A 20,978-nucleotide genomic window follows, 5' to 3' on the forward strand; every position below is an offset into this window, starting at 1 on the left:
GGCTCTCACGAAGCGGTTCATTCGCCGTAACCGTGTTACAGGGAACTGTACAGAAGGCTCGTAAGGTCGAATCCGACAGCTAACAAATCGCTTTTGTACGATGACAAGGGCTTTGTCACTTTACATTTGGTCCTCGAAACCGCAGATTTGTCACTGATTATCAGAGTGTTGGCGTTTCTACGCCCAGCGAAGGAGGTCGATCACAATCCGGCAGCATCCACGACAAGCAGACGACCTCGTCTACAGCCCTGCGCGATCATGTTGCAATTGTGTATATCGATATTACTTGGCCTTGCCCTATATCCACCGTCTTACGGAAGTCTTGAACTCCCCTTTGAGGATGCCCAGCTCGCTGGTGACGAGCCGCTCCGGCGATTTGTAAGAGAGCTGGACGGAGGAGGACGCCGGGATATATCGAATCAATGTCACGATACCGATAGATTTCAGGGAAAGGACCATGCTCGTTTTCCGCGCCACGCCCACGGCCTGGATACCACCGACCTCAGCAATGGTCCCCAGAAGGCGGTGTATTTCAGAGGCAGGTCGGACTCCTTGCTTTACAAGAGGATGCACGAAGATGGCTTTCAGTTTCCACGACAGAATTTCACTCTAGAACTATGGGTAAAGCCTGAAGGTGGACAGTCCAGTCCGGCCGTCATAGCAGGTAAGAACCTTCCTGGTCTGACTTCCTCTGGCAAGAAACAAAAGCAACTTCATAAACAATAAACATCCTAAAAACATTCAACAGTAATTCTATTCTGAGACAAAAATAAATTCATTGACAAAGCGTATGAAAAGAGCCAAAAAATATATATCAGTAATAATCTCTTAATTCAGTCTCAAGTTCTTTGCTCTGTTGAATCCAAGCCACGTAATTTTTAATAAATTTGTGGTAATAGTTCGCATTACGCTTTTTGGATGAATGTAATGACAAATGTCAGAAATTTATTAATGTACAAAACGAAATATCAACGGTCGCTCAATTCCAGACGAAAATGGAGCGACAAAGCTGATGTCTAAAAGAAAGATAGAGGGTAAAGATTTAAATATATTTGATATCATATATATTGACACAACCACGCTGAATGACATAATTATATCACTCAAAGTGAGATACATTAATTTTCAAAACATTTTCCAGCTTCGCATGTTTTGAGCTGATTTGGCGCTTTTCTCTCACCAGATTTAGTTTAGTTCCCGAGTAAGAAGTTCTTTCAAACCTGGCAACCATCTTATTTTGCTGACGTCACAGAAGGGTTTCCTAATTTGCTCCTTTATTGGCATACACTGAAGCATGAAAAGCGATGTCGATTTACTTTGTCCCCATTGATCAGTTGTAATTCTTGACAAGAAGCTTTAGTGCCTCGATCGACACTGAAACCCAAAGAGCGAACAAGACCTAAGACTTACGCGTCGTACGTATTTAGGACTCTTTAAAACTATCTGCAGTGATGTTGTCAGGGTTACAGGTGTAACGGGAAGACTGTGTCCTTTTGCTTTTCGTTCTTTTTCTGTTACTTGTTTTCCTCTTCCTCTTTTTATTCTCATCCTTTTCTTCTTTATACCTTCTTCTGATATCCTGCTCCCTGAAATTCTTTTCGTCATCTTCTTCCGATCATCTCCTCATCCGTGTGCTCTAATTCCTCCAAGTCACAAATTGCTGTGAATAATAAATGTCTACTTCTAAGGCAATCTGCATGAAATATTTCCCTTTTTCGTTCTGTTTTCGTAAGGGGAATCGTATTTCTCTACAGAAACTTGCTATCCCATGTCCACTCATGAAATTCACCGACAACGACATGACGACGTCTGACGGGCCATTGAAAATAATGTACAGCAAAAATGTACAAAAATTATACAGTTCGGACACGTTTCGTCCATCTATTGATTATGAGATGTACGTCGAAATCCTATTGCCATGATTGCGAACGTTTGTTAGGCTCTAAGGAAATATTAGAATTTTTCTTTTAATTCATTTTTTTGCATAAACTAAATTAACCAAGTAATATGTGTCATTCCTTTACATTTTATGCATGTGCCTTTGTATGTTATACCGCAATTGTACAGACAAAAGTAATGGTTATTATAATAATAACAAAATGGAAAGCACAAAATCAAGCAGAAATGAACTTTATCAAGAAGTATAAGCAATTCTTGGGTGAAATGCCGTGATTATTGTCGCATCGAGGTGACTTCCATGCTGTACAGTATATCAATATCAAACGACACACCTGTGGCGCTCTGCAAAGTTTTGGACGTCAGGGATGATGATCACTGAAAATTTCTAAATGTGGATCACTTTTTGGAAACGTGGTGAGTAAACACTGCCAAGTCTTGTCAATCCCTTCATGCTAGAATGCTAAGTAAGCAAAGCTGGCTTAAAAGTTCGCTTTGTGTGACGGCGACAAAAGATTAATACATTACAAGCGCTTTTTTGGAAATATTTTTATCGGGACAATTAGATTGAGAAAAAAAGGTGTCAACGAATTATGTTTTTGTCATTTGAATCCTTTCAAAGTCACCTTGACATGAAATATATCTGTCTGTGCCGATAGGAAAGGGACAAAATAGAGTGGTACAAATAGTGAATAGGCTGCTGTTCCTACTTTGGTGGTTTGTCGCTTCATTTAAAAAAAAAAGATAAAAGAGTCCTGATAGTTTGGATCCATGCTCGTTGATGAAAAAGCGTTTTGGTGGCATTACTGAAAAATTTTCCCCAATTTACTTATGCAGATGTTCTGCATTTTTATGGATGTGTTAAGACAAAGTATGCGCGACGTTTGCTGTTTCATGAATATACAATTTGACATAAAGATGCATGTGCACTAATCGTGTGTGCATTTGCTCATGGGCCTATGAGTAATGCTTACATAGCTCATGACCATGATGGACACGTGTACATTTTCATTATCTTCATTGCTTACTCTCGATACACCCTCCAATCCCTTTCTGTTTGATTATGATAACTTCCATTCTGTATCTTCCCTCTTTCCCTATCTCTTGCACTCCTTGTGAACGGAGTATCAAATGAAAGAAACTCATAATCGCTTTAAAAGGAAAAAAAAACTCTTAATGGAATCAAAAGATTAGTTGATTGGGTAAAGGCCAGGCCACGATTAAAAAAAAAAAGAAAAAAAGTTGATCACGCGATACGCACGTGGATTCTTTTTTTTTTTTTAATACGAATGTTTGAAACACCCTCAGCGTAACTAGAGCGAAAGAAAAGGGAGTTACCTTGAAAGAAGCACATAAATCACAGATGGAAATTTTTCTAACGTGAACAAAGGTGTTAGCAATTGACTTCATCGCTGAATCCTGATATTGCTTGTTAACAAAACTATTTCTAGCAAAGCGCAATTCATCCTTAAACGTTTAAACTGGAACATTTTTTGTAAAGCTATCCGTTTCATGTGCATCCTTATAGAGAAAACAAAGAAGAAATCGGATCCAACATATGAAATTAATTTCTGTTAATAATTTCCTCCTAAAAAGAAATGAAAACTTTGGTAGTAGGCCTACATGACGAAATTCTGATCAGTACTATCACTTCTCAACTTGCACAGTTCAGCCTGAAAAAGCCGAAGTTACATAAGTAGAAATTCACCTAAGTCGAAACTTTTTTCTTGAGCCAAACTATACATTTCCTAAGTTGAATTTTGCATCTTTGGTTTGTCCTAACAAATTCGACGTACGCAGAGTTACCTGTAGATTGGACGAGGCATCAATACAGTCAACATAATAATGTGTGTGTGTGTGTGTGTGTGTGTGTGTGTGTTTGGGTGTGTAAAGGGAAATGAGATACTTGCTATGGACAAGACGTATAGCTGACAGAAATAACATTGTTTGAGCAGTGTACAAGTAAGGAAATAGGGCACCATGGCGTTAACGACATTGTCCTTTTTTTCTTACTTTTGAAAATACGCAGCGAGTATCAATGAGTCACAGATTTGATTAACCGAGGACCATTCGTATGCGAGCAAGCGGAAACTTCATTAAACCAACTGGCTTCATGTTTATGGACAATTGAGCAATGTTGAGTAGACAAAGAAAGTTAGCAGAGCTATGATGAAGTAGCTTTAAAAACACGCGTGTCCATAGGCCTATGAAATGGCTCGTTCTGGTCTTTCGTGTTGTCACTGTATCACAACTGACCTTCACAAACAGTTGGCAACTATACCCTCTGGTTTGCAAGTACTTCCTTGTGCTTTATCGCTGTGAAGTTCTTTATGTTCTACTCTTACCACATCGATGGCTGAGATGAGAATGTTTCTTCCGGAACGTAATACCATAGTCACGTGATTGACCTTTTTTTCCAGTCTCTAGCTAGACTCGGAGACGTCTTCGCGACATTGCGGAGACCCATGGCCACCTACCGGGGACGATGTGGAGACGTCGCGGATACGTCTCCGCGACTGAGGAGACGTTACGGAGACGTACCGTGACTTCAGGGTCAGTAAGTTGTCCTATCGTTTGGAGACGTCTCGGAAGTCGCCCTGGAGTCGACGACTTGGTCAAAGCGCAAGCAATTTCTTGGTCTGTCGAGTCGCATAATAGATCAGTCGCGGCAACGTAAAGGGCCTATCTCACTAGAGGAGACGTCGCGACGTCTACTCCAGCGAGATAGGCCCTTTACTTCATTTAAATGTGAGGCAAGCGATGCATCATAGCATTGATTTTATTTTGTTACTGAAACAACAAAAAATACGAAACTAAAGAGTCAAGTTGCAGATCCTGTGATCTGAATATGTGTAAAGATGCTGTTGAATCTGTGTCACAAGAAGAGGTTAGAATTGACATTGATTTGTTCATTTCATGTGTTGCTTTGTTTTCCTTAGGGAAAATATTTGCCTATTTGATTCACTGTCGACCCTCACCAGGGCAGTGACAATCGGGTTATGTATCGAGTGTGAGAGCGAGCGTATGTGAGTGTGCGTGTGCTGTGCGTGTGTGTTTGAATAGCAATTTCTGTGACACAATACCCAGGGGCGAGGGGGTGCTGTTGTCACACGTCATTACGAGAATTCAAGGCTAAATGTCAACGCACTTTTCAAGAGCAACCAGATAGGCCTACGACACATGAATCTGTCTTTGTTAACGCAGTCACTGCAGTAGAACCGTCACACCAGAAACCACTGAGCGACACCTGCGGCTGCGTGTTCCCATTGCTTAGTTACCGCGCGTTATGGTTGTAACGGTAGAGCGGGGTCCAACACCCCATTAAGTTGTCGTTGTGAAGACCAAACAATGTTTTCGTCGATCAAGGTTTTCTCTCGTGTGATAGAATCGAGAATGGTCGAGTTGATCCATGACGTAAAATTCCCAGTCACCCCGTGCTATTCTTTTTTTTTTGTTGATTTTGTCTTTTTGAAGGTCGCATACTCTGATCACGTGACCACAAATGTCAATGATTTCATTGGTAATGTCAACTTGTTATTCCATGGTCGGACATTTTGACATTGAGTGATTACATTGTTTAGGTTAATGCTCGCCGATATTATCTCCCGGTTCTCCGACACAAACTGATGCTCTACTTTCTGTAACATTATGTTATTTTATCTCTTTTTTGATTAGCGTTAGTGAGTCAAAATCATCAGTTTTGTAAGACAGGACCACATTATTATTCCTAAGCACACACACATTAATGTAATGTATCTCTGTGATTAGCAAGCCTTTCAAGCTGAAGCGAAACAGAGAGACCCTCGTCTTATTACACCAAGACTACTACTACTACTGTTTAGGAATGAACTGACGCCCTGTCTAAAGGTCAGGTAGAATGTTTAACGTTTGTGATTACGTCACAGACACAGTAAAAGTAAAAAGCTTTATGTAGGCAATCTTGAAGTCAGTTAGAAACCAAGATCAATACACTCAAAGGAGGCCATAATGGATGAGTAGTTGACATTGGAACATTTAAGTGGCCATTATTTGCTGGCTATCTGTCTCCTCGTGTTCCTAGGACATAATCCTTTATTTCTCATCCTTCATTCAAGTTAACCTTTTATTTCTTGGATGACATTAGATGAAGTTTTCTCTCGTAAATCAGTTGTGGCAATCTCAATCTCATCCCTCAAGCAAATGTGTGCTCGAATGGAGAAAGCGCTATGAAACTGAAACGTATCTCAGATTTCAGTTCAGAGAACTGAAATTAACCAATTCAGAGAACTACCCCGGAAGAACTATAGCTTTCAGTGGAATTTTGCCACTTTTTTACATCAATCTTTCAACCCAACGACAAATAACCACCAAATAAATGTCTTTATGTGACATTATGATGTTATTGAATCTTTTCTGTTTTCACCTATTCAGAGCTTTCAGACAAGTGTAGGACCTCCAACACGGTGCGGGGATGGTCTCTCTTTGTGGACTCCACGAACCCGTCAACGAATGGCGATGCCGAGATCCAGTTCAACCTCCAGACGGACCGTTCCATCGAGAGTACAACGGTGAGATCGCAGCGACCTTTACAACCCAACGAGTGGATGCACGTAGCTGTGACTTATGATGGCTGGAAAGTGAAGATGTACCTTGATGGAGCCATGATGGGAGCGGCTGTCGGACAGAGGGGTGCAGTCTTCAGCCTGGTGTCGCAGAGGTGCAAGGAGTTCACCCTAGGTGGAAGTCTTATCACCCACGCTCCGTTTCGTGGGGCCGTCGGTCACCTGCGCGTGTACGGAGTGGCACTGTCGCACGAGCAGATCGCATCATCTGCCGTCTCCATGGCAACGAGCATGCTGGATGATATCGTCCTGTCTGAAGACTTCCATGGAGAACTTTTGACTGAGTGGAGTCCAAGAGAGATGAATGAACCACGCATAGTGACAATGGATCTACGAAGACCTCCCACGCATCCTCAGATACTGGCTCCGAGATGCGGAATGACGGTCTGCGATCATCCGGAGGTTGCGCGCAGCTTTATTGGCAACTGGGAATTACGACAGGAGAAAATTATCCGATACCGCCCGATCGTGCTGGCGAAAGATGACGGATCAAATCCGACCATAACTTCGAATGATCTTCGGAGGCAACATAGCATTCTGTCGGCTGCGTATCGGCCGCATAATATCACGTGGCAGAGTGTCGAGACCCTTCTCGTCAGGAACTCGTCCCTTCGGCGTAGGCTTGTGCTGTCGGGAAGGAAGAAGTGGATCGGGAATGGTGAATGTGACGAGGGATTCAACCATACGGCTACAGGGTGAGTATACTGTACACTTTCTCAACGAAGAGAGAATAGGTTGTTTTGAATGTACCATACCGTGATGTAGCTCATGTCAACTGAGACGATGTGAACTATGTTGATTAAGAATCTCAAGCTTGCGGCTTGATCTCTCGCAAATTTTGCACAAACTAGCAATTTGGGAATGGAAATGGAAATGGAAATGAGATGAGAATGGTTACAGTAATACCAAATAAAATTTGATAGACTATATACGCACATAGACTATGTATAGCTAAAGCTTTCATTCATTCTTATTCATCGATTCATCTCTACATCTCTTTTCTTTGCTCTTAGGTTTGACGGCGGGGATTGTGACTGGGTGCGCAGTGAATGCGCACAGTCGCTGATATCGGACGGTGCGTGCCAACCAGAATGCAATAAGTTCTACCATGACTGGGACGGCGGTGATTGCTGTGACCCGGATGTTACTGATCCCCTGGAGACCTGCTTCGATCCATACTCCTCGATCCGGTGAGAGCTCAAATCATTTTAATATCCTTATTCATTTATTTATGCTCTAAGCATCAAAGATATCAAATTGGGTAATCAGACCAATCTGAACCTTGCAGATAGAATCACGTATTTGTATTGTTCAATTAAAAAAAAAAGAAACGAGAATCCCATTTTTGTTGTGAGACAAAACTCTGATCTTACTTGCAATATCGGCAAAAAAATTCACTGCAACGATTCATCTGTGATTAGTATTAAAGAAATTTCTCATTATTATCAAATGCGTTGGAATTATCCACGGCTGTTTTCACACATACCCTTTGTAGTGAAATGTGGCGATGCGTCTCTTTGATTTGACTTTCGAATTATATAAGAGATGGCGGATAAAGTAAAGACCGTGTTCATCTTATTCAAGAACGCAAGGTTTCAAGGCATTAGGTACTTGAGTGATATCTTCAAAATGATCGTAATAAAATAGATCCTGGACCAGAAGGTCTACACAAGTTGTTGTGCAAGACGAAATCTTGACTGATTTCCTTCCTTTCCCAGGGCGTATATGACATCAGGGGAGCTGAAGCACGCCATTAACGTCAGCGGCAGTGATGCTCTGGCCATTTTCTTTGTGGACATTGTTGAAAAAGACGTCGAGGGGTTTTCCACCTTGCCGTGGAATGTCAATGCCCTCAGAACTCAAGGTAATACTCCGCTGATATCCTCTCTTGTAACTTTATGAAGACTGTGTAATAATTATCAATAGATATTACGTAACCTTTTTCCGATACCTACTTCAAATCTATCGAAATGTGATCGGCGTACAAGATAAAAAAAAATGTTTACGATTGTACGCCTAATAAATTTGATGGACATACTCAATACAATATCAATACAATACCTGAATGAAAATGCATGGTATCAGAAAATTTATCTTAGCAACCATATACTTGTTGAGAACGGAAAATTGCAGTAGGCATAACTGAGTGTGTATGACCCATACGCAATGTAACAAAAGAAAGAGATACATGACGAGCCGAATACATACTAGTTAACACCATTATACTTATTTTTACGTCCAAACCCCGTTTTACGTTCTGTCATGGTACAGATATTAGTGCCTTTTTACTGTATGAGAAACGAATGTGTAAATTGCTTCAACCAATTTAACCTTTAACGTAGGTGGCGTCGTGCTGAAAGGTGGGTCGCATCTCTCGGATAACTCACTCATCCACGAGACCGGTCACGTGCTCGGATTGCTACACGTCCATCACGGCATTGAGGCCATGTCCTGCGACGACCCTTGCCGCGAGTTGGCGCCATCCCTAGAAACGGGCGACTTGGTGGCTGACACCAACCCTACGCCTCTCAACATGCATTGTCGAGACCCGTGTCCAGCTGAGAGTGACATGGCCTCGTGTGATGGCAGGCCAACTATATACACCAACACGCCCTACAGAAATTATATGGGTTATTCCAGTAAGATTGGATGCTTTTTATCTTGGTTTTTTTTAATCTCGTTTCTTTTTATCTTGTTTTTTTATCTCGTTTCTTTATATTACACGTATTTGAATCACAGAGTTCACAAAGCTTTACCGATTGAATTACAGGCATCTAAGCCGTACTTTGTGAAGACAAACAACGAACATCTCTTATAAGTGGCCAGATTTGTTCATTGGGTAATTTCACTTCTGAAATCTGAAATCTTAACATTCGAATCCAGACATTTTGCCTATTCATCAACATTAACCATACGCTAAAAATAATTCATATTTTTTTTAAGTTCTGAATTATGGACGTTAAAAAAGAGATACATGTACCACATAAGATAAGGGACACTCGATTCTCGCTTAAAGTATTTACACTACACTGGAAGTTTACTTACTTGTTTGTCTGTGTGTTTGTGTTTGTACGTGTGCATGTTTTGTTTTTGTGTTCAGACGCAGGATGTACGGATCACTTCACCCCACAGCAAGGAGCGAGGATGCACTGTTACATTAACCTGATGTACTCCTCGTGGGCCCCGTCCCCTTCCCCAAGCACCATTCCCCTCCCCCCACGGGTCATGTCAGAGGACCCCGAGGGTGGGGTGACGATTGCCTGGATCCCACCCCTGAGTGGACACGCCCAGCAGCAGCAGCAGCAGCACGAAGAAGGAGAAGCGCCCTCTGCGCATTGTTTGGATTGCACGCTTGACGACGCCTTCGCGCAGTACGCGCGCAGAGCGACGACCAATCAGAACGAGCGAACGGCTTATGTGGACCCTTCTGAGGCTACAGGTGGGTTGTTTAAATTTTCTAGATAAAAAAAAAGGATGCCATGTGCTATCTGCTTTTGGACCTGCTGGCTTTCGACAATATTGGGAAATATGTTCTTTTCTCCATATAAATGTCTTTAATAATATTCCAAAGAGTTTTCAGTATAATTTCATAAGTTTAGTACGCAGATTTAGAGTTTTAACAACTAAAACAAAACGGCACTGCTGATGTGAACCTGTTTTCTCACCAGACACTTTTTTTTAAATAGTCGCAATGATTTGACTTCATTAGACGTATATGTTCTGGATTAAAAGAGAAATTTTAGCGACATCACCATTACTGATTATTATGGCGACGTGTATTCCGATGTAATGCATATACTATATTCTATCTGACAGGACCTCCAAACGCCGGGAAATGTGAACTCGACAGCCAAGCCTGGCTGGCTGCAACTCGTAGTAGCCGCGACTGCTCACTATGCTACCTCGATCTCGAGTTCGACCACCTTGTCGTTCCAGCAAGACTGTCAATCTGGTTTAACTACGTGGATCAACCCATTGATACAGTTAGTGACGTCATACTGACTTATGAAGGTTGGTCTTCTTTCAAATCTTAAGTATTCGTTTCATGGTTTACAGAAAACTATATTATCATAATCATAGTGGCGATCTAGTTTTAATAAAATTTGATCAGACGACACACATGCAAAATATACATGCATATTTACAGTTTATTTGGATCACTTGAGGAACAAGAAGATTATTGTGAAAGGTCAGTAACAAAATGTGGAAAATGATCATTTTTCAGATCAACTCTTGCAGATTTCAGTGTCTTTCATCATTTTATTTGTGCTTTAAATAGAAATTGATTTTTCGATTTAATATACAAAAAGTATGTTTTGTCTTATCAGATTGGTTTATAAACTGCAACTAATTGTCTTTCGAACGAAGTATGGTAAAACCAGCATGGTTTGCCGTCACCTATTCAGACAACGGAAAAATATTTTCAGATAGCAATGTTTTGTCTCTTTTCCCAAACACTAAAGATCAAACGACTGAGTCCCTAGGATCAATATCAGCCGACTGTGACACGCCGTTTACAACCCGTCTCTTCGCAACCAAGCGTCTCCTGCGCCTGCGCATTCTCATCCATCGGTCTTGGACGAGTGTCGACGCCGTGCAAATTATTTCGGCGCGAAACTCGTCCGTCTGTCAGTCTTGCGCGCATGCGCGTTATAGCATCACACGTGATCCGCCTTTTGAGGAAAACGGCGAGTCATCTCTTCGCAAAGTTGAGACCACGTGGTTTCATGATCGGTATGTAATGTTATGAGAAGTTTTCTATTGGCATTATGACGTCAGAGTTAATGGAGCGTTTTTACTTCTTTCCATTCTAGACGACAGCCATAACCCCAACGAACACTTTTTATTGTAAACTAAGACGAAATAGTCGAGAGAAGGGGTTAACTTCGGCTTGACGTCGAAATGCAAGCGAAAGCGCATTCATTTTGTTGAGATCATGACTATTTGATAAAAGCTTTGGTAATTTGGTAAATACAACAAAATAATCACACGGATCTGCAAGTTGATGAATTCCAAAAGTATAACAGTGATGCTAAACGATATGACCTCCCACATGCGACTAGAAAGCAGATTTAGAAATTGATATGAAAACAGAAAAATCCGAGAGGTGAAGACTGCGAGAATAGCTTCAGTTTCCATTACGTGAACTCAGAGTAAAAATGAAAAAAAACAACAAAACAAAACATGCATACTACAGAAATCTCAGGTAAAATACAAAATATTCCCAATTGATTATCACAATAATCTTGTGGAACGAGATGATCCGTTGCCTGGTTGTTTGTTCGCAGGCTCTTATGATTTCTGAGTTTTATACGCCAAGAATAGACGATGTAGTAAAGTATGGGGCGCCAAGTGTCGCATGGCCCCTTTCGTTACGAAATGATTCGTCGACACTTGGCGCCCCATAGTAAAGAACTACCGCAAGATGATGACTGGGCACAGCATTGGTTCACCCTTTATCCTGCCGTTGAAAACATGCTAGTCAAAGAGTTTTGAGTTGACTGGTCTGACTAGCTTGTGATGTATCAAAGAGACTCATGTACTCCCACTAACTATTAGTAAGATATGATTAAAAAATATCCTTTAGCGGTCGATGACCATCGAGTTTACAATATGTGTACAGTTAGTAGTCTCTTCTTAAAGCGCGAGTAGTATCTAGAATTAAACGTTCTTGTCTTCCCTTCCTTTGTTCACTCCCTCCTCGTCTTCCACCCCTTCAGATCGGCAAGAGATGGCGTCCAATACTCGTATCGCGTCCAGCAAATCACGGGCGATTCATTCGGTCCACTGTCGCCTCCTCTCCATCATACTCTTGGCGACATGTTCTGTGGCAATGGCCGGATTGATGGGTAATAATCATACTATAGCCTACATTTAATTCTCGGTAATATTCGAGAGATACAAAGTACGACCAGGTTATGTCTGTCAAAGGGGGAATGCGCAATAGCAAATGTGCGACCATGAATAAATCAGTAACTGTTATGTCGAAATTTATGTCACAATCCTGTAAATGCTCCCCAAACTTTGCCAAAGGTCTTACTTTGACAGTTGTGCTTCGCGGAAATCTCTAAGTCTGTGTAAAAGGTGATCTAGGGAATGCAAAGATCTTATTCAGAAGAAGGTATTTCGCAGAATAATTCAGTTGTTGTACTTATAAACACTATGTTATTCAATAAAATTAGTGCCATAAGCACACATTTTGCAAACGTACCAGTTTTTTCATCTAAGTGTAATTGGTATACCATCAGATTTTCAGTCCAACTCACTTGATGACATGAATAGTGCCGTTCAAAGATTAATAGTGGGAGAAATTCTCGATGAATTGGATGGTACTCTTTGTATCAGAGAAAAATCAGATTGATAGCATCCTTGATCCTCTCTCTCTCTCTCTCTCTCTCTCTCACACACACACCATCCTTATTAGACTCGACGAAGAATGTGACGACGAAAACCATGACGATGGCGACGGCTGCGACAGGCTTTGCCTGGTCGAAGACCGCTTCGTCTGCGAAGGTATGAGAGATGACGATGATACGTGACTCTTTAAATCTTACATAAATTGCGAATTGTGTAAAATATACATACGTAGCAGGACTTTAGATTGTACCGCTGATGGCATAGGTAATGTATCATGCCATGTTATTACTGAGTAGTCATTTTCTGTTTGCTAGATTGAATTCAAATTTAAACCGTACATAATATTATAGTTGTTCCAATTACTGTCAGACAAAAAACAAAAACAAAAAAGAAACATAGACGACAACCCACGGAGACAATCTTTCTAGTAATAACCTGCAGAGTACGTATTGGGTAGCGTTTTAGTGAAGTCATGATATACATTGCACGAATTCAATGGCCTCAAGATGGTCTAAAGAGGACAAATTTGATAGCGTGTGTTTGTGAAGTAAGACGACCTGGTAATACAAAAGTGAGTCCACTCGTACTGCCCGAAAATCAGAGAAGATAAGATGGCTATTGGTGAATGCGATTCTTATCCTTATCTTCATAAGACGCAGTTTATCAGTGGTTACCATTTCTTCGATTCATAGGTGAACCAAGTCGATGTAGGCGAACTGACGGTGATGGCGTTTGTGAGGAATTCGAGCGTCCGACGAGTCAGCAAGATTGTGGTTTCTACACTCCACCGGGGTTTCTGGACCAGTGGGCCAGTTCTGCCGTAGCCAACCCTCTGTACCAAGGACCCGAGTGTTCTGAGGATGTGTTGCTAGGAGAACCTAGACCTAACAAGGTAAAAGAGGCGTGTCTAGGCAAGTCATGCAACTCAACCTGTAGAGTGCATGGTGGAATTAATATGCCATGTGACTTTTATTGTAGTTTGTATCAACTTGCATATAAGCGATTAACTATTGTTAATTGACTAATTTTTTTTGAGATATTTTTCTCTCTGCAGGAATTTTTATCGTATTTTTTTTATTGATCCGTGGCAGGGTCCACGGAACCAGATTAGTGTGGTAAGCCCCGACATAATGAAGTGTTACCTTTTTATTTTCTACAGGAATGCATAAACAAATTGACCTTGCTGGATGCCTGGTTCCCCTGTGGGATAGAATACGAAGTTTCGCCTGAACTGTGGCTTCAGGTAAGGCAAAATAACGAGTTATAACTCTCCCTTCCCTCGACACTTAAAAACCATATACTAGTATAATCGTAAAACCCTGCCTGTATTCACCTCTTTGAGTGCACTTTTAGGTTCAAACAGGAAAACAGATTATACTGTACACTCGGTCTGTACACTGTCTGAACGGAGTACACAGTAGAAGTGCTCAGAGACACTTTTGACTTTTTTTGACTAAGGCACTTTGACGTCAGGTGTGAAGATGGCCTCATAATCCTGAATGACTGTTATAGGTTATTACAATCACTGTCAAATCTAGCACCGTTGCATTCTTTGATTCTTTTATTTATCCAAAATTGTCAATTTCAGTGTAAGATTCTAAAGATCAATGGTGGTGAAAAGCAAAGATTTTGATGGTTGATTGATGTTAATTTGATAGGTAGGTTTCCCAAAGAGTGTCATCGCATCCGCTGTCATCGTCCATCTCGGCGGAATACGCGTTTACGACGTCGAGAAAGTTTTACCCCTCGTGTCAGCCGAACTCCTCAACCCTGAGGGTCAACCTCACACCCAGCTGTCGACGGTTGCTGTAGCCTCTTGTGAAGACAGCCCGATCCAGTTTAACATCAGCCATGACCTGACAAAACCTTTCGTCTACACTAAGTACGTACGAATCCAGCTCTCGTCCCCTCAAATCGCTATTTCCGGTGTCCGACTTCGCTCACTGGTGAACTTTAACCCCATAGCTCTATCCGAATGTACCGGACACCAAGTTTTCAACCCGGCTCTAGGAAGATGCGTTGACTACCAATGTGAAAGACCTACGTGCGCCACGCCTACTTTTCCGTTCGCTGATGTCACGTGCAGCGGTCTCAATGAGGGTGACGTCTGTGAAGTGAATTGCATTCTGGGATACAGACCATCGTCACCGATTATGGTATGTTTATATTCAAAGTTAATCACTCATTGCAAAGATATTATGTTCACTCAAAGGTATCAAAAGTTATTGGATGAGGATATCAATTTTGTGTTTCATTCAACCTGCTGTCTAATCAACAGTTTAGAATTTGCAGCGCCTATAGCCTTTCAATGTTTACTACCATGATGATCGAATTTAATGAGGTTGCTAGTGCTGTTGAATAAATCAATGTCAGGTTTAAGTAAAATGTTCTGATTATATTTCTTTTAAAAGTGGCCGATTATGTTTTGATGCCTACTGTATTGCTCGCTGGATACGTACATTTCCAAGAATTTTTTTCCCAATCTGTTTTCTTGTTGACCGGTTATTATTCCCGTTTCTGTTGTTAATTTCAGAAATGAAATAGGACAAATTGTATATCACTGTCTGGAATTTGTAATGGTGTCAAACTCATAACAGTCGATGCTCAAAGACTCTGTCGGGATTTCACGTCCACGGTGACCCGACTACGTGCTGACATTGATGAGATTTTAGCATTATTTTGATAGCTTGTACAAATTTCACGGAAATTTCCATAGGCACGACATGATAAACATCTACATAAAGGGAGGCAGTGACATTTTGTAGTTGGTATAGTCATAATGAAGTGAATGAGGAGCTAGTTTTTGTGTCGTTTTTCTTCAGCTGCAGTGCGTGGACGGACAGTGGGAGGGTCCGGCCCTGGTTTGTAGTCCGGTGGACTGTGTCTGGGCGCCATTCCTCGATTCCAGTCTGACCAGTATTGACTGTCCGGCAGGAACAACGTTTGGTCAAGAGTGCTTCCTAAACTGTGTTCCGCCGGCTAGACTGCAAGGTATGTAATTGAATATACCGAAGGAGTTAAATTACTTCCCCCTTACCGAAGAGGCTTTCCTCACCAAATTTTCAATATATTCCTTTTAATGTAGAAGTGTTGCTATTTTGGACCAACTACACAGCAGCGCTGATCATTGCTCTATGCTACAAGACTGTATCGTTCAGGGTGAGATTGCATCTAGCTACTCTCTCTTTCTCTCTCTTCTCTCTCTCTTTTCTCTCTCTCTCTCTCTCTCTCTCTCTCTGTTTCTTTATCAATTACTTCTAATATTAAAGGTAACGACAACTCCTTAAGGTGCGAGGATGACGGGTTATTCTCCCTCGCCCAGTCGTTTTGTCAGGTCTTGTGCGATGAACCGGCCGATCCGCCACACGCCATTCTACAGAGTCAGAACTGCCGGGGCGATGGCCACAACGTTGGCACCACATGCAAATTCAAGTGCAAGGCGGGTTACACGGCAGCGAACAAGAAAGGAAGGTAGGATTATGTTAAAGCGGCTGGACGGGAAGTCTACAAGACATGTGTATTTCTTTTACTGTGCAATACAGAATGACACAGGTGCTTTTGGTACCAAGCTTTTGTTTCTTTCTCAGTGGTAAGGCGTGTGTCAGGGCCAATACTCATACATACGAGTAGCCCATGCAGTTTAAGTCCTAACACATCACAGGATGAAAACCAGACATTGCTATCAAATGTTCTCTTCCAACCCGGTAACGGATTTAACCATTACAAGATTAGGCTACTACGAGCAAGTTTACTTTGAAAATATTAGAAATTCAGTTATTTCCCGGTAACGACAAAGACTTCAAAGGGCTAAAACCTTTGTGGAACTTTCAAGCGATAATGATTTTTATACTTCATAATTAAACTTTACGATTATTTAGAATGATTTTTCGAATACGATAATTGGTTCGACATTGCACAAAACGTACACATTTACAGAGTGATTTCAGATGAAACGTATGTACGCTCTAGCCCCAGAGAAAGAACGGGTGTATGGTATTAGTCCTCGCATGGCGTTTGTCGGGAAATCTTCTCTACTATGCATTGCAAAACAAATTAGATGCAATGTAAACAAAACGTCCCTAAATATGAAACTTTGTCTACAAAATTCGGCAGCATGTGTATGAGTCGTATCTATTTTTGTATGAGTGTGTTTGTGTGTGTATGCTAGTTTCAACGATGATTTCTGTACGATCCTGTTCGTCCTTTTTGTCACAGAGCAACTAGAACTGTTCGGTACCGATGCACCGAGAATTCGACCTGGGAGGGGGCGGACTGCACTCCAGTTGTTTGCCCTGAACCCGCCCCGTGGTTCCACGGACTATACAACTGCACCAACGGCTTTATGTACAAGAGCCAGTGTACCTTACATTGCTCCAACGCTTCGGTAATTACTGCAACACCATCAGTTCTGAAATTTATCTCAGCTCACCCTTGAAAAATGGCGGATTATAGTCAGATAGTATTGTCTTTGCCAAACTCAACTCTCACCCTGAATTCTCATCTTGTAATAGGTATAGAAGGACCTTTTCTCCAAAGCTCTTTCCCTATTTTCCCTCTTTTCCTACCCATGCCACACTTACTTTAATATTCTTATAAGTACTTGTGCTTGTCTATTTGTCGGGTCAGCTGACGATTTAGGACCTCAAATTGGATAGTATTTCTATAGACTTTGACTAATCATCTCATTTTTCTATGGCTATAAACAAAGTTTTGACACTAGGGACATCAACATTGTGACAACAGCGAGCTGTAGATCTGAGACGCGAATGTTTATAATGCGCCTCCTCCCGGGTTGGACAATGGGAACAGTTATCTGGGGCATGTGCAGAACAACATTTTATTTTCCCCCTGAACCGCGTCGCTGGGTTATTAGGGAGTTTTCGCTACACGACGGGAAGACCGAGAATACGCGGAAGCAATCACCTGTGACAGTTCCCGTACTCGGACTCCCGTTCCCATAACTAAGCAGTTTCGCTTTCCTGTGCAGGACGGAGGCGTGGGGTCAAGATCGCAGATTGGCTGACTGGCTGGCTGGCTGGCTCACTCCTGCCCAGCATCGGGACCGAACGCTATTTTGGCTGAATACCGTACTCTTTTTCCCCAGGACGGGACGTTTCTCGGATTTGATCATGCGCAGAAGCAAATTTTGCACACGACACGCTAAAATCCCGGCCGCGTCGTGCTTGCGAAAACTCCCTATTGTCGCAGACCTAAAGCCGCTAATAATGAAACTTAAGAGGTACTTAATTCAACCAAGACTGAGTTCATTATTTATATCAACTGCATTGCAGAATACCGTATATGTCTCACATTATTTCCCATAGTTGTCCAACACAATTACCTGCACCAAAGACGGTCAGTGGGACCGAGAGTTCGCCCTCTGTGACCCGTCCACGGTTTGCCCGGAACCTTTGCCATCACAAGATATTGATATCGACTGCCCGAGTGGCCATGGAGTCGGTGAGTTCCTGCTTCAGCCGTCGCAATCTTCGCCCTCAGCTAATGTATTTTATGCAGCTTTACGAATATGCTTGTCCACTTCTTGGAAAATTTAATTCATGTTGTAAACTCCCTGGAATGAAAATGCGATGACATGATGCAACGGCTAATATCCTCGAGATACAACGCTCATATCTTGAGATGACTACATATTGAGTCTATCCTTTTATAGGGCCTATCTGGTTAAGCAGATGAAAGTGTATCAACACCCTGAAAACTTTGTGACACGGAATAGCACCTCAGAGGAATCCCAAATATGGTCCTCATTGTTTCGTGTCAATTTCCACTATAATTCACTGAAATTTAAAAATCATAAACCCGGTGTTATTCGAATAATGCTATTTTATGTCACAATGTCGATATCCAGAGTATTTACATAATGATACACTTTGGTTCGAATTCACGAAGATGGTACAATTTTTGTCCATGCAAAACCATGGACAAACATATTGGGCGCCAAGTGTCGCATGGCCTATTTCGTTACGAAATAGGCCATGCGACACTTAGCGCCCCATACAAAACTACGGTCTTTGTCCATGGTTTAAACCGTGGACAAAGATTGTACCACCTTCGTGAATTTGGGCCTTTAAGTGCTAAATCAGTTTGAACTTTGTCGAAAAAGTAGAATCTTGTATTGCTATCTACCGGAGATATGAAACGATACAAGGTAACTGCATGGTGTGTGCGTGTGTGAGAGAAAGTTGCCACATGCCAGTATATTTACTGTATATGTACCCCTGTCTCAAACTCATTTTCCTGTGGCATAGGTGCGAGATGTCGTGTACGGTGTCGCCAGGGTCAAGGGTTTTCTCATCAGGTTGCCCTTGAGGGCGCCACATTTAGAGACCGCGGGTTGCTAGGAAACAACAACCTTGTCGTCTGCACGGCGCGGGGAGAGTGGTACCCGGATGTAGACCTGATACGATGTCAAGAAAGGTGCTGGGAAGTGAGTATAAGCCGGGGACGTATATCATAATAATTGTGTTCAAAATAATATACTTTATTATAAGGTATGAGCCTGCATATTCGTTCGGAATGGCAGTAGTTTGCGGGAGATTAGATTAGCAAAAACATGAAGGCATTTATATTCTTGTCCACAAACTTAGTTGATTTATAAGTTTTACATCTCTTTATCTTTCTTTTCCAAGTCTTCAGTGTTCGGTTGCAAGACCTATTCATTGCAAAGTTTAAAGATGAAATGTTGCTGGCAATGTCAATTACGGGCATGAAATCCAACACAGCAAGAAGTTAAGACCAAACGCCAATTAGAATTTCAAAATTAGGAAATAAGAGATCTAACTTGCAAATATTTCACGCTGAATATTCTTTGGTAGGCCTACTGATGTTTGTCTTTAATCGAACGACCAATGTAGTTACCTATTGTTGTTTCGAACAAAAGAGGGGGAAAATATTCCGCACTATCACACTAAAATACGAATTCACATTCGACTAATTTCAAGGATAAGGTATTAACAATTTTTTACTTCTTTAGGCTGATATCTATGGCAACAATATCAGAAGTTTGGAAAGAATCTAATAATACCAAATGTCCTGAAAACTGTGACGTTTTTACATTCATCGTTATTCTTGCAAGGCTTTCGCCGACGACGATCAGTGTGAGGCGGAAAACAACCGGGCGTTCTGCCTGTGGGATGGCGGGGCGTGTTGTCCGTCTACCGCTCCAGGAGGAGAAGTCAACCTCTTCATGCCTAACTGCGGGCAGGCGTGTGCCTGTCGGGACCCCGAGGCTATGGAGAATGCTCACCGTCAAAACGGGTTCGACAGGGATATTAACCGGCCCCCGCTGTAGAGGCGGTGGTAGGGTCAATAGAAGTAGATGTAGTTTACACTAGATAATTATTAGAAATGAAAATAGTTAATTATATAGAACATGCGTGTGTGCGCGCGCGCGCGTGTGTGTGTGTGTGTGTGTGTGCTATCTTATTTGCGAAGGTGTTTGGATTTGTATGATGTAACGACCGAGGACAAAATGTTAAGTCCTTGCGAAAGGGCATGCCATCGAGAGCCGTTTAAAAAACGTCATCGATAGGTCGAATGGTTAAGCCGTGTCTTTCCTGATTTATAGAATGATTTACATTTAATGTTCATTGTAGATGAAGAACACATGTAGTTTTGGAAGTAAAGCTTTCTTTTTTGTGTGTATTCCTGTGTGTAAATGTGGCACAGCCAGATCACCGTTTCGGTAAATTATGGCAATTTTATACAGATGGGCCATTGCTGCTATTGCACAAATTTGCTGCATACGTTGATGAATGTGTGTGTGTGTGTGTGTGTGTGTGTGTGTGTTTGTGTGTGTGTGTGTGTATGTGTGTGTGTGTGTGTATGACAGACAAGACAGACACACAGAGACCATAAAGAGTGGGTTACAGTGAAGTGCAGGCCCCTATAATGCGTGTGAAGACGGAGCAAGAATTTTGTGTCTATCGGGTTTGAAAACAAGTGATACTAGGTGAGAATCAAAGACAATAAAATAAAAACAAGAAGAGATTTGGTGTACGTGTACGAAAAGACACAACAGGGTGTGAGAAGAACCAGCCACATGTAGGCCGCTTCAAACTACGTGATATGCTGCGATTTGCTGCAGATACCTTATTCCTTCTTCGT

The 20,978-nt window shown here is 41.8% G+C and overlaps 1 protein-coding gene across 1 annotated transcript; it reads left to right on the top strand.

The window, feature by feature from the left end:
- The first annotated feature begins 258 nt into the window (after positions 1–258).
- LOC139728879 (pappalysin-1-like) lies at positions 259–20,163 on the top strand. The gene is made up of 18 exons (XM_071639814.1): positions 259–664; positions 6,307–7,192; positions 7,511–7,687; positions 8,216–8,361; positions 8,840–9,136; positions 9,598–9,936; positions 10,314–10,508; positions 10,961–11,231; positions 12,218–12,346; positions 12,922–13,010; positions 13,547–13,746; positions 14,513–15,010; positions 15,677–15,845; positions 16,124–16,325; positions 17,070–17,238; positions 18,179–18,314; positions 19,121–19,299; positions 19,948–20,163. Exons 1-18 carry the CDS (start codon positions 259–261, stop codon positions 20,161–20,163), a joined length of 4,704 nt encoding a protein of 1,567 aa, XP_071495915.1.
- The last annotated feature ends 815 nt before the right edge of the window (positions 20,164–20,978 follow it).

This window comes from Diadema antillarum, unplaced genomic scaffold, assembly GCF_040938485.1.
Source record: "Diadema antillarum isolate AM-2024a unplaced genomic scaffold, OU_Dant_1.0 seq00000204_RagTag, whole genome shotgun sequence".
In the NCBI taxonomy this organism is placed as follows: domain Eukaryota; kingdom Metazoa; phylum Echinodermata; class Echinoidea; order Diadematoida; family Diadematidae; genus Diadema; species Diadema antillarum.

What these genes read in the sequence shown, in the direction of transcription:
- LOC139728879 (XM_071639814.1), top strand. Translation starts at nt 259, where the DNA reads ATGTTGCAATTGTGTATATCGATATTACTTGGCCTTGCCCTATATCCA. An exon ending in GAGAACCTAGACCTAACAAG is followed by an intron (nt 13,747 to 14,512) that starts GTAAAAGAGGCG and finishes TTAATTTGATAG; the next exon opens with GTAGGTTTCCCAAAGAGTGT. An exon ending in GCAGCGAACAAGAAAGGAAG is followed by an intron (nt 16,326 to 17,069) that starts GTAGGATTATGT and finishes TTTTTGTCACAG; the next exon opens with AGCAACTAGAACTGTTCGGT.